This window comes from Xenopus laevis, chromosome 5S (genome assembly GCF_017654675.1).
Source record: "Xenopus laevis strain J_2021 chromosome 5S, Xenopus_laevis_v10.1, whole genome shotgun sequence".
Taxonomy (NCBI): Eukaryota; Metazoa; Chordata; class Amphibia; order Anura; family Pipidae; genus Xenopus; species Xenopus laevis.
Window position 1 is genome coordinate 107,496,768 of NC_054380.1, and position 14,370 is coordinate 107,511,137.

The 14,370-nt window shown below is 35.6% G+C and overlaps 1 protein-coding gene across 4 annotated transcripts in view; it reads left to right on the forward strand.

Annotated features, from left to right (window-relative positions):
* Positions 1-13,888, forward strand: part of u2surp.S (U2 snRNP associated SURP domain containing S homeolog) — a 34,448-nt gene extending 20,560 nt beyond the window's left edge. For all 4 annotated transcript variants that reach the window (XM_018265784.2, XM_018265785.2, XM_018265786.2 and 1 more), the window contains 12 exons: positions 964-1,126; positions 2,171-2,250; positions 3,016-3,103; positions 3,712-3,831; positions 4,781-4,937; positions 5,971-6,066; positions 7,265-7,331; positions 8,129-8,288; positions 8,720-8,830; positions 10,376-10,488; positions 11,383-11,550; positions 13,590-13,888. In XM_018265784.2, the coding sequence (XP_018121273.1) occupies positions 964-1,126; positions 2,171-2,250; positions 3,016-3,103; positions 3,712-3,831; positions 4,781-4,937; positions 5,971-6,066; positions 7,265-7,331; positions 8,129-8,288; positions 8,720-8,830; positions 10,376-10,488; positions 11,383-11,550; positions 13,590-13,728 (1,462 nt within the window). In that variant the 3' untranslated portion in view covers positions 13,729-13,888. The remainder of the gene's footprint in view (positions 1-963; positions 1,127-2,170; positions 2,251-3,015; positions 3,104-3,711; positions 3,832-4,780; positions 4,938-5,970; positions 6,067-7,264; positions 7,332-8,128; positions 8,289-8,719; positions 8,831-10,375; positions 10,489-11,382; positions 11,551-13,589) is intronic.
* Positions 13,889-14,370: the final 482 nt, after the last annotated feature.

The window sequence follows — 14,370 nt, forward strand, 5'->3', positions numbered from 1 at the left end:
TGCAACTCATATTCCTTCATAAAACTAAAAGGATCAATTCTTCTACTAAACTGGAAGTAGATTGTTTTGAGACAACAGGTATGGGACCTGTTATCCAGAATGCTTGGAACCTGGGGTTTTCAGGATAACTTATCTTTCCGTAATTTGGATCTTTATACCTTAAATCTACAAAAAAAATCACTTAAACATTAAATAAATCCAATAGACTGGTGTTGCTTCCAAAAATGATTCATTATATCTTAGTTTTCATCAAGTACAAGTTATTGTTTTATTATTGCAAAGAAAAAGGAAATCATTTTTAAAAATGTCAATTATTTGATTATAATGAAGTCTTTGGGAACTTTCTGGATAATGGGTTTACGGATAACTGATCCCATGCCTGTACTATGTTCTATATTAGTTCTTTTTTTATCATTATGTGTACATATATAACGTCCATAGTATATTTATAAGCCCATGTTTTTTTTTCCTTGCGAAAGATCCGAAGTGTTGGGCTTTTATAGAAATTACCAATTTGTTTTTCAAAGATCTGTAAGTTCTTCGTTTAAACTATTTTTTACTACCACACAGGCTCTCTGTCAAGAATAAAGCTGTGCATTTAGGGTCTACTATAATACAACGTTAGATACAGATGCTTTAGAAACAGATACATGCATCATTAATCAGATTACTAGGTCATGTGAAAGTGTGGATAGTTATATTGTATTGAGTGGTCAGAGATGTTGGAAAGTAACAAAAAACAAAGATTTGCTATAAGCATGCTACATAGAGTAACTATTGCTCACACGAAAATATGTATATTTAATAACATTTGAAGTACTCCAAAAATATAATCAGATGTCTATACCCTCAAGCTCTCATCACAGAGGAAGCACCTTCACAGAGACCTTTTCATCAAAATGGTACTGAAATTTCTACAGATGGAAGGGCAGGTATATTCATTAATGGCAAATTCTGTTTTAGACAAAGGGATAAACTGGAAGAAATCTTACGAGGGCTAACTCCAAGAAAAAATGACATTGGCGAGGCTATGGCATTCTGCTTGAATCATGCTGAGGCTGCTGAAGAAATTGTAGACTGTGTAACGGAGTCTTTGTCTATCTTAAAAACCCCACTCCCTAAAAAGGTAACCACTGCGCAAGCATAATTGGAGAAATATATACATAATTGTGGATAAATGCTCACATTGTCACCATAGTAATATAGTTCACTTGACTATTCCAATAGTATTGTAAAAGTAAACATTTTACAAGGAGGTGCACTCCTAGGCTACAGCTAAAACACGAGTACAGAAGTATACCTGATCTGGCCAAGTTAACATAGAAAAGAGATGGTTTTGGGCAATGCACATTCTCTGGTCCCGTTTCATTTGTAATGTAGTATTTATGCAAGTCCGTATATATAAAAAAATGGTAAAAATATAAATAACAATTTGCCAAGTACAGAAATAATTACATTAAGTTCTTTAGTATAATCATTTGAATAGGCTAGTAGAGGCTGGCTGTCTTATACAGAGGAGGATTTCTCTCCGAACACTGTGGTTGTCAAGACTACTCATTTATTGTTAAATTCATGGCTATTACTGGTCTGCTTGTAAAAGTAGTTGCCCAGGAGTTTGTCACAAACTGCTAGGGGAAAGCTTATGGCACCTACAAAGAGCTGAAGCTGGCCATAGATGCAAAGATATAGTCGTACGAAAAGAAGATTAAGAAGAACAGACAAGTTGAAAAAGCTACTGATAAGATCTCTGCATGTATTGCTTATCTAATGTTATCAATCGGTGATTGTCACTACTATTTGTCGGAGATGACTTTTATACGATAGTTGTCTGTCAATTAATGGTGAGAACATTATTTTTTCGACTTGTCTAATCTGAATGGTTGGCTGTAGATCGGCAGACACGAAAAGAGCATTTGTTGCACAAAATATTATGTATGTCTATCTTAACTTAGGGAACCAAACAAGAACAATCACCACTGGATTTAGATTCACTCTCTCTTATTAGTAAAAGACTAAGGCCTATGGAACACCGGGTGTTTGTTCATCTATGCCTTTGGAGAATGTTTTTCTTGATAAGCAGTGCTGTACATTTTTCTTAAATATGCGTTAACAACAGTTTTGAACTATAGTACTGTTTAGTTGAGTGAATGTTTTATTTTGTTCTATTTAGATTGCCAGACTTTATCTAGTGTCAGATGTTCTATATAATTCTTCAGCTAAAGTTGCCAATGCTTCATACTACAGAAAATAGTAAGTATTCACATTCATTTTAATCTTAATTATCATTGGTTTAAAAAACGCTAAAGTCTACATAGTAGTTACAAAAAATGTGCATTCAGCATTTTTCTGCAATCTGGATAAAATACATATTCAAATAAGTGGGGTATTTAAAGCAATGACCATGGTTTTCAGAAGTATCCCTAAGCCAATACTGTGATTTCCGCTACAGAATTGTGTTTTCAACCTAGTGCCATCTATTGGCCCAATAATAGCTTTTGGCATTGTCCCTTGTGTACTGAGATTTTTCCAGATTTGCTAAATTTTTTTACTGATATTTTGCTCTGTAGTTAATGAAATAACCACACCGTTGCAATTTTTGTGTTGAGGAACCAACAGTGATTGTAATCAATTAGCTGATTTTTGTGCCATTGCTCCTTAAAGCAGAAACTGTAGCAGTCCAGGGTTCTTATCAGCAAGCATCATGGAGTGATCTTCTTTCTTCAATACGGGGGCATACCCATGCGCAGTGTAGGCCTTTTTTGTTGAATGTTTAGATTTTCACTATACTGTGCATGCACACCTGAGAGGAACCCCAGGTCTGTTCAGTTTTCTGCTAACAGGAGCACCAACTTGGGTATCGGAGAAGCCATTAATATCACTGGGTTGACATGCCCTCCCCCGTGATTTCCACTTTTAATGTTCTTTAAAATGGGGTTGTAGGTTTGATTAAAAGTACATAGACATCAAAATATGAATTTCAACAACATTTTTAACACTCCGTTCTTACATCTCTAGCTTTGAAGCAAAGTTATGCCAAATCTATGCTGATCTAAATGCTGCTTACAGAGCTATACAAGGTCACTTGCAATCAGAAAATTTTAAAGTAAGTATTTTCATTCATTCAGTGTTGTGCTAGTTACATTTTTAAATATTTTTAGATTCTGGTTTTTATGGGAGAGTATTGTGGCAGTCATCAGAACAGAAATTGAAAAAAATGTTATACACATTAGTTTTAACTACATATTAGTTATACAACATGCCGCTGTATGTTTTTAATAGCAATGCCGAACTATAAGTCAATGTATTGTCCTTACTCTTATAGAATAGCGTTACAATGAGCTATATGGAACTGCTTGCATTGTGGATATTAACACTTTAATCGGGGTATCCTGTACTGGCTCCAAAACAATCTCATTGTTTTAAAATTGGCAGATGAATTTCAATGGGTGTTCCGACTGGGAGTGCAGTGGAAATGGGCCAATTCGTGGTATACCCTTATAGTTCAAAGCTAGCATCTTTTGCCAGTACACATGAGAAATTCTATTTCTGTATAATAAAAATCCCAGAACAATATAGCAACACAATTCTGCCTTGCATTTCATGCCTAGCTGTCCGCTCACGCCACTTCTATTAGTCTTATCTGAGGCAGAAATTCAGATATAAATTGTATTTGCCTATAGATGTAATGGTTACCACTTATTTTTCTTTCAGCAACGTGTCATGGCTTGCTTCCGTGCATGGGAAGACTGGGCAATTTATCCCGAGCCTTACTTAATCAGATTACAAAACATTTTCCTGGGACTTGTAAATATTGAAGAAAATGAACCAGAGGTATTAAACATGATTTTTCTCTAGCATAAGGGAAGAAGCACACCAATTTATATCGGCATAAGCTTTTATCACATTTTATTGCAGAAGTTAAGCACAATTTCTATAAGTTGGTGTGTTCTTCTCTTTACACAGTCTGGAAGTTAAATGCACCCTGTGAGTCAACAAAGTGGTGTGCAGAAGAAAACAGTTTCTTTAACCATAACCATTTTACTCATCACCTTTGGAGTTTTATGGAAATATTGTTGAAACATTCTTTACTAAAGTGTTTTTGTAATATACACCATACAGACTCATCCTCTGTAGCAGTCCACATAAACAAAGTGGCAGTGATGAGAAAATATATATTTTACTACCAATAGTCACCCAGACACAAAAAGCTGTATAATAAGTCCTTTTCAAATCAAACATGAAATCCATTTTACATTTTTTATTAAAGCATTTATAGTTGTTGTAAGCTCATTTAAAAACCTCAGCTGTCAATCAAATTTTGTCTGCCCCTCCTCTATGCCTTAGGCATAGAGGCGGGGCAGACAATTACTTTAACTTTCCATTCAGCACTTCCTAGATGTCACTGCTCTCCCCCACATTCCCCCTTCTTTTCATTCTTTAATTGTGTAGCCAGGGCATGGGGATGGACATTGTGTCCCCCATTCTGGTGCCCAAACAAGATTCTTAGATGATGCAAGGCTTGCCTTAATAAAACAAAATGGCTCCTGGCTGCTTGCTATAATTATGAATTCCCAGACTGAAGGAAACAAGATTCAAATAATATTTACAGTGTAATTAAAGTTCATTTTGCTTTGTGAGAAAATAGGATTTTGAATAATTTTTTTGGGTGACCGGTCCTCTTTAACGTCTGCTTTTCTTAGATAATGCTTTGTATTTTGTAAATGAGCAAAAAAAAAAATTTGATTGACAGCAGGGACTTTGTTTTTATTTGTGACTATAGGATGTTCCAGATGATTTGGATGGTGCTCCAATTGAAGAAGAGCTGGATGGAGCACTTATTGAGGATGTTGATGGAATTCCAATTGATGGTGCTCCTCTTGATGACTTGGATGGTGTTCCCATTAAGCCTATGGAAGATGATTTGGATGGTGTACCATGTAAGTTTCTACCTTAAAATGTTGCTTTATGGTTTAACCGTTCTTATAAGATGTAAGGGTACCTAATAAGATATATAAGGAAACTACTTCTCTGCACTATTAATGTGTGATTCATTTTAATAATTTCATAAATCAATAACAGCTACTTCGAATCCTACAAGTTAAAACTGACACTATGAATTCTTTTCTGACAACGGAGTACCTTACTTTTTGGGAGCCCATAGTCACATCTTCCAAACTGCTTCTTCATTCTTGCTCGGATGTTAAAAGGCCTTCTAATAACCGTAGTAGATTTTGATCGAAATGTAATAAAATTAAATAATTAAATTCTAATAATCTGTGCTCATCAAAGTAAAGTGAAGGACATCCGTTTTTGCATCTCTAAACAGTGATTCCTTCCAAGCCTAAATGTGGCAAGATAATGTATGATTTATTACTAAAATGACAGACCATCTTGGAAACTTCAACTTCATTTTGCATCTCATAATGGAAGTTTATGGAAACTGCGGTTTACAGAACATATTGGTGTGTGTCCATCTGTCTATCTTGTTATAACATTTGTGTTATCCATAATTTATGTAACCTACTAAATGGTATTCGCCTATAAAAGCTGGCCTGCTCTTTCACTCCCAGTGTTATAGCTACTTTTTCGGTGACATCTCAGGTTCTTGGTCCATGATTATGGGCTTACTTGTATATAGGGGCATGCAATACTTGCTATTGGATTTCCAGGAGTGGAATAGAGGATAAAGAAAATTGGGAATATATCTGCAGGCATGGAATACATAAACATGATTGTCAAATTCTGTATGGAATGGAAGGGTGGTACGATTGGCAGGAGCAGCAAACATGTATATACTTTTAAAGTAAATTTCACTAGTAAGTTTAAACTTGCGAAGCCTGTGGGTTTTTTGTCTATACACATACAAAACATTTGTGGGAATGTAGAATGTAGCATATCATAGTGTTTATCTTAGGCAGACATGCCTACACCGTTTTTATAGCAAAATAAGTTTGTATTCTTCTCTTTTAGTGGACATTACTGATGACGCTAAGAAAAATGAACCCATTTTTAAAGTTGCACCTTCCAAGTGGGAAGCAGTAGATGAATCAGAGCTTGAATCACAAGGTTTGCAAAAATTTATATTCTACCTACTAAAATATTCTTTAGTCAATATAAAATCGTGGTAACACTAGAAAAAGTATGACAAAACGGTGAGTCACAGGTTTAAGCTGGCACCCCAAATTTTCAGCATTTGTTTAAGCTACTCAGGCAGGGCTATGTTTTTTTTATAATGAATTTTGAGATGTGTTGAATTGTATAATCAGCCGAGGTCATGTTCTTATTACCTTTTTTTTTTTTTTGTGTGCCTCTAGTAGACACTACCGCACTGCTGTAGTGCAGTTAAGTACTTAAATTTAAAAAAAAGCAAGCATTTACCCTTGATTCATGCTAAGTACTAGTACAGCCTGTTACACCTGCAGAGGTACATATATTGTGTCTATATTTTCTTTGGAAAAACAAACCGTGACATGATGTCATACGTAAATATGCAAAGTATATTTTATGATGCACACAAACAGCCACCAGCTAGCATGCATACCTATACTATACATCATATTTCAGCTGGACAGAAGGCCACATCACTCCAATTATAGCTTGTTTTTACCACCTCTCCTTCAGGTATAAACCGCTTCACACAAATGCTGAACTTCTTGAACCCTTAGGGTGGTGGCGGACGAGGCTACTCGGGGAGTGACAAATCTCCTCTTCTTCGGGCGACTAATCTCCCCCAAATGCCTTCCCGCTGGCTAGAATGTAAATCGCCGGAGGGATGGCACTCTAATTGCTTTGGCTTTCCGAAGTCGCCCAAAGTTTCTTCGTGAGGCGACTACCAAAAACGAAGCAAGATTAGTCGCCCGAAGAGGAGGCAATTTGTCGCTTCGCGACTATTCTCCCCAAGTATAAGCGTTTGCCACCACCCTTATGCTCAGTTTGTAGATCATCAGATTTATTCTGAATAACCTTACTTAACCTAACTACAGTGGAATAACTTTACAGGCTCTCTTTTATAGCATGAGTGTATAGAGGCTATGCCCAAAATTAGTGATGGTCCAGTAGAAATACATTTTCACTAATTGTTTGGCTTAACCACCCCTTCAAAGACTTCAAGCCACATTACCACAAAAAGGCTGTGAAAGTGATCAGGCAGTAAAAAACATGGATAAAAACCAAGTCCATATATAATTCCATTGCTAGAAAAATAATACATTAAACTTGCTATTTGCACATTTGCTTTACAAAGGAATACATTCTTTTCATATAGCAGTTACAACATCAAAATGGGAAACATTTGACCAGCATGAAGAGTCTGAAGAAGAAGAAAATCCCAAGTAAGAAGGATTTTGAACATACATTTCTTCAAATTTGTTGACATATTGTGTAATTTATAATTTAGTAAATATGCGTCTTATAATTCACTATTTTTACATTGGTTGATTATAGTTAACAGGTTAATTATATCTGAAAAGTACGTTTGAAGGCCCCTCTGTTAGTATACATTTAAAATCTCTGTATTTTTGCTTCTAGTGAAACGTGACATTAGATGATAAATTTTGTATTTTATAAATTACTTTGGAAGTTCAGCAATCCTTTCAAGTGTTCACCTTCCAATACTTTTTTCAGTTCAGCTGTCTTCAGATTGTTCACCAGAAATAGCCATTTTTCAATTGCTTTCAATGTTTTTTTTTTTTTCTTTTTACATCTATTTTCCACATGTTTAATGTTCCTCCCTCTGGTGTATCAGTCTGGCAGTTCAGTAATCCAGGTGCAGATTCTAAACTGTTACAATTAGTATCTATTATATGAACTATAACAGATGCCTTTACTGAAACTCAGGGATTGTCCAAAGATTAGAAATGTATTAATTTAAAGTAATTTGAAGAGTTGGCAACCCCCCCCCCACGAGCTGCTAAAGTCGTAAGGTGAAAAATTAATTTTAAACTTTAAAACTTTAGAAAAATGGTCTTGAAAACAGAATAATTTAAAAAAAGTTAACTAAAGTGTGTTGGAGCTCACCATTAGCTGTGGCTGCCTAACATCTTGGCAACCAGCATTGATTTAACATAAATATTAATTTGTAATTCAATGGTAGATTGCTTCACATAGGTCATATTCTTTAATATTGCAGCCAAGAGGAAGACAGTGAAGATGAAGAGGACACACCGAGCTCCAAATCTGAGGATCAGCATTATTACTCAAACCCCATCAGAGATGAAATGTCTGATTCTAAATCCATGAAATACTCTGAAATGAGCGAAGAGAAACGTGCGAAACTCAGGGAAATAGAGGTTAGCACTATTAATGATACTCAAAAGAAATTATGAAATTGTCACATTTAAACACAGGTTTTCAGACTTTTTGAATTCGGCCCTCCTCCTTGTGGTACAAATCTTTACCGGCCCAATTACACAAGTGTCAAAAATAGCTGTAGCATCCACCCTGATATAAGTTCCCAGATATCAAAGACAAGCAAACAGTGCACATGAGTTTAACAGTTTTATTGGTCTGTTTTATAGATCAGAATATTCTGCACTTTTTTAAGCTGTCTTGGATATTGCATTTGGCTTACACAGGTTCCATGGTGGATAGTAACCACAATGTTGCACTGTGCATGCCATATTCCTTTGGCATGAACTGATGCAAACATGCTTATTATGCAGTGCTTGCAACTGAGAGATTGTTATACTAGATAGTAAACTGTATATCTTTTTCTTTTAAGCTGAAAGTAATGAAATTTCAAGATGAAATTGAGTCTGGAAAAAGACCAAAGAAACCTGGACAGAGTATTCAAGAACAAGTTGAACACTATCGAGACAAGCTTCTTCAGAGGGTAAATTTTATTTCAAGCATGTTCTTCTGTAGTTAGCTGAATTTCCTCCTTCAAATATGTTTTATTCCTAGCTGCCACCAATGAATGAAGAGGTTAAGCTTTATAACCATTATATTGGTAAATTGGAATGCAGGACCTGTGCAGTTTTTCTTACTTATCCTGCAAAGTTTTAGTTTGTCCTAATCCGTTTCTGCAATTAAGACAAAATGAAATGTCTTATAAGACTGTCTGGAGTGTTTGGTATGGCTTAAAATGTTGTGTGGTCTTGAATTGCTGCACTCTGCACTATATTCCTTTTCATAAGTAGAATTTGCAAGTGAACATGAGTAGCAGAAGTAAATAGTCCTTGGGTTCGTAAGAGCATCAGATTAGTAGCTACGTGAAAGGTTCAAGGGACAGGGAAGGTGTTGGATGTCTGTAACAAAAGCACACCTGTAGTCTGCTGCTTATCAGATAACCACCTGGCTCTGGGTCCCTTATGTCTTTCAACTTACAAAAAGTTACAATTCCACTGATCTTCTTTGTGAAACTGGAAACCTTTTACTGTGGAAGCCAAGCTGATTACTCAAGATAGTCAACCTGTGTTACAGCATAGGTATTGGGTCAGTAAGGTTCTTAGGATTTTCCTCCTTAGAATAATTGCCTGGCATTAAGTAACAACATTGGATGTTCCAAGAGAGCAAATGGTTAGCTCTTCCCTGACTCAGGCATAAATTATGGCAGTTTTAGAATTTGCTTTCAACAAAACTGACCAAGAAGTTGGGCATTATATACCCACAATGTGCTAATACATGGAAAGATGGAAAGTCCTGCTGTCTTTGCTCGTAGTTTGCCATTCACTGTAGACCTTGACATTGTTAAATTTGAAATGCTGAAAAATATGAATACACAATTGCAGTTTTCTTATTTCCTTAAAGGGGACCCGTCACCCCAAAAATTGTTCCAAATCCTATTTTATTATGTTAGTCAAGCAAAATGAACTTTAATTACACTGTAAAAATTATTTGAATCTAGTTTTCTTCAGTCATAATTATAGCAAGCAGGCAGGAGCCATTTTGTGGACATTGTTATTAAGACAAGCCTTGCATTTTCTCAATCTTGTTTGTGCACCAGAACTAGGGACCTGATGCCCATCCTCATGCATTAGTTAAACAATTGGTTACAAACAATTAAATGGTGAAGAGAACAGGGGGAATGTGGGGAGTGCAGTGATATCTAGTAAGTGCTGAATGGAAAGTGAAAGTAAGGCATAGAGGAGGGGCAGGCAGTATTTGATTGACAGCTGAGATATTTAAATGAGCTTATAACAAACCGGCTATGAACGCTTAAATAAAAAAAAAGAATTTGGGTCTCATGTTTAATTTCAAAAGGGCATTTATTATGCAACTTATGTCTGGGTGACAGGTCCACTTTAATGTATCTCAAATTTAGCAATTTTACCAATTCAGGGCAAGTAGTAGTATTTTACACAATTTTCTTTTGAGGATCCATAATATATATAAATACAACATGTGGATATATTAAACCACACCTGGAATTTTGCAGGAAAGAGAAAAAGAGCTTGAAAGGGAGAGGGACAAAAGAGATAAAGACAAGGCTGATTATCGGACAAAAGAAAAGAAGGACAAAGATGAATCTACTCCTACAAGAAAAGAGAGGTCAGTTTTGCCTAATTTTTATGCTAGAAGCAAAGAATTACATAACATGCTTATTATGATGTTCCTCTGAGGTATAATTTGTGGCCATGGTTTATAAGCATCGCATCCTCCTAGTTCCAAAGAATTAATGAGAAACGTTAGTGACATTAGATGAAAAGCTAAAAAAACAAACCTGCAGCTTTCTTAAACGTGATACTTTTTAAACTAATAAAGAATGTTTCGATGAGTCATTGTTCAAATACCAAAGTATTTCTGATGAATAAACTAAAAGCAACTGAACTAAAAAAAAGTCTTTGGAGGGTGAGCAACCTCGTTAGTATTTTTCCTCTTCAGTCACAGTTTTCCTATGTAAACTGTTAACATATACTTTGGTGTTGTGCACTTACAAAGCCATTGAGAAAACGTAATCAAAAGATTTAATATGAAATTTCACCTATAGTCTGATGAGGCGACTTCGGAAAACAAAGCGTTCAGAGTGCCATCCCGCCGGCGATTTAGATTCTAGCTGACGGGATGGCTTTTCGGGTAGATTAGTCGCCTGAAGAAGAGCCAGGTTACTGAATCTTAGCATTTGCCCTTACCCTAAAAGTTTGGTTTTCAAAAGGGAGTGGTAACCACTGGCTTCCATTATCTGCCCTGACTAGAGCTTTAATGAGGGCATTTATGACTGTCTTATGAGACAATTAACTGTTATTGGTGCTGTGTACCCCGAAAAGTTTACTCCGTAAGAAAATCTGCTTTCCCCCCCCTCTCATTGTCATTCCATCATGAAATGTTGTTCTGCTAGCATAACATTTTTTACATATTTTGGAATTTTAGTGATCAGTTACATGCTAGTGTAGGGTCTTTGCTGTCTCCATTTCGTTTTATTTACTTTTTTTCCCATTCTTGTAGGAAAATACGCCACAGTGGGTCTGTAAGCCCAACACGAAGTAGTAGCAGCAGGCGAGGGAAGTCCCCTTCACCAAAATCAGAGCGATCGGAAAGATCCCATAAAGATGGTTCTCGTTCCAGGTCTTCTCATAAAGACTCACCCAGGGATGTCACAAAAAAGCCCAAAAGGTACATTTCTGTAATTCTGTCATTCATGTGTGTGGATTTATTTGAGGTTTCTATATTAAGCTTTTTTTTTTTTTGTTTGTCTGTTCAACCTGCATCCTACTTACTGCTGCCTGACCACTAGTTATGTGAAAAAGTCTATCTACTAAGAGTAAGGCCCCTTAACAATACAGACTTAATTCAACCCTTATTGTTCTGTAGGTTTGTTTTTTCCCTTGTGAAAGGTTTACTATTCTACTGTAACCCTCCCATCTCTAAACTTTAATATTACCCTTAATTTTACCATTTAACTTTTAAAAGAAGTTCTGTGTAAGAATAAAAACTGGTTAAATAGATAGGCTGTGCAAAATAAAAAATGTTTCTATTAGTTAGCCAAAAATTTAATGTATAAAGACTGGAGTGACTGGATGTCTAACATAACTGCCAGAATACTACTTCCTGCTTTCCAGCTCTCTAACTCTGAGTTAGTCAGCGACTCTACGGGGGGTCCACATGGGACATGACTGTTCAGTGAGTTTGCAATTGATCCTCAGCATTCAGCTCAGATTCAAATTCTTTACCCTGAACAATACCTTTAATAGTGCTGATATTAACCCTTGCATAAGAGGCTTAGCATATATTTAAATTCAGCAGATCAGACTGTCCTTCCTCCTAATTTTCTTGTTTTCTATCTAGTTGATATATTTTTCCTAGCAATGTTTAGTAAAATGTATTGGCTTGGCTTATTTTGTGCCCGGAGTAATATTTATTAGCATGTGAGTTTGTTTTTTAACATTTGGCACAAACACAGATTCTCAAATGAATCCAAATATGTGGCAGCCAAGAAGTCAAATTATTATGAAAATAAATGTATTTTGGCATATAAAAAACAATATTTTGTAGCACAAAAAAACTAATCATTCATTGACCAGTACTGATTTCTGAAGTCATAAATGTTTACTATTATCCTATAATTTCATGAAAGTAGTAAAAAAAAGCTTTGTCGTAAAAAGACTAGAAGTGTAGTATGCAGAAAATCAAGCCTTTTCAAGGCTTTCTATCTGCATACCATTTGTGTAGATCAGTGCTTTTCAAAATGTGGGTTGTCCTCATTATATTAGCCCAGAGCAGGATCTGTCGATCTTAAAGGGGAACTATCACACAAATAAAAATGTAATATAAGCTTCCTCATACTGAGCTAAGAAACTTTCTAAATACAATCAATTAAACATTCTGCATTGTTTCTGAAATAATCAAGTTTATCTTTACTATCCCTCTCTCAGCATCTGTTTTTTTTTTCATTCTCTCTTCATGCAGGAGTTGGGTGTCAGATATTCATTGACCGTTAGATCCAATATTATCATTATCATATCATTTTGTCTAGCAGATGTATTAGAGCTCACTCAAATAACTGATTCCAGTACAAACAGAATCTAACAAAATAACTGCCTTTTGCACAAATCCTGCATGTAGTGAGACAGGATATCTTGTGATTTCAATAGAGTGAGCTCTAATACATCTTCTAGGCAAAAGGAGCCCCCCCATAAAATATATTGGATCTAATTGTCATTGATTATCTGACACCCAACTCCTGAATGAAGACAGAATGAAGAGAAACAGATGCTGAGAGGAATACCGAACATACACTTGATTATTTCAGAAACGGTACAGAATATTTGATTGTATTTAGAAAGTTTCTTATTTTAGTTTGATGAAGCTTATATTACATTTTCGAGTTAGTTCCCCTTTAATAATCAGCCCTGCAGCATCAGCTTATATTACAGGCAAAACCTCATTTTCTGCTTGTAAATTTGCCACAACCCCTGAGCTTAGCTTCTCAACAGCTAACAAGACTATCCAAGATGGTGACCCCCTGTTATGTCTTTGAAGTCCTGGATCATTATTGCTGTTACAATAAGTTCAGTAACATGACATTTTAACCATATTCAATTTTAGGCTCCTTAAAGTTAGTACTGCACAAAGTTCTTGCTTTTATGTTATCTATTTGCCTGTTTTGAAGTTCCTGTATTTTCCCATATTCAAAGAGCTGTCTTATATTGCAGGTCACCTTCTGGCTCTAGGACACCGAAAAGGTCTCGACGGTCTCGGTCAAGGTCACCCAAAAAGTCTGTAAAAAAACCCAGATCTCAGTCTAGATCCCCTCACAGATCTCACAAGAAGTCCAAGAAAAGCAAACACTGACCAGAGTTAATATCTTTTTTTTTTTTTTTAAGTGTCGTTTACTGAAAATGCATTTGTCTCTGACTTATATTTTATGTTTTTGTGCCTGAACTGTTCAACAAGGAGGGTCACTGAAAGGGAGGGGGTTTTCAAAATAAATAAAAAACAAAACCATAAAAAAGCATTCCTACTCTTTCGTTGAATGCATGTGTATACAAATAAGTAATTGCATGTGTAATTGTTTTATAGTGTAACAAAGAAAAACACTTTCCTGCCATGGCGACGTATCACCTTGCTGCAAACCATTTAGTGATGATTTCATCACATATGTGTTTTTGGTTTGCTGGTTGAAGTATTTTATTTTTCCATATTTTTTTTTTTTTTTTTTTAGTTTTTTTTAGAATAAGCAGTTTCAGCACCATGTTTTTCTTTTGTACCTTTGAAATTTTGCAGTAGATTTCAAATAAAATATGGACTTCTTGTTAAGGAGTACTTTTACCATGCTGCCCAATCAAGACAGTATTGGCCTTTTAAAATATGTTCGAATTCGAAGGTGAACTATGGCGAAAATGTAATATAAGCTTGAGCATACCGAAATAAAATCTAAATATGATCAATTAAAAATTCTGCATTGTTTCTGAAACCAAGTTTAACTTCACTATT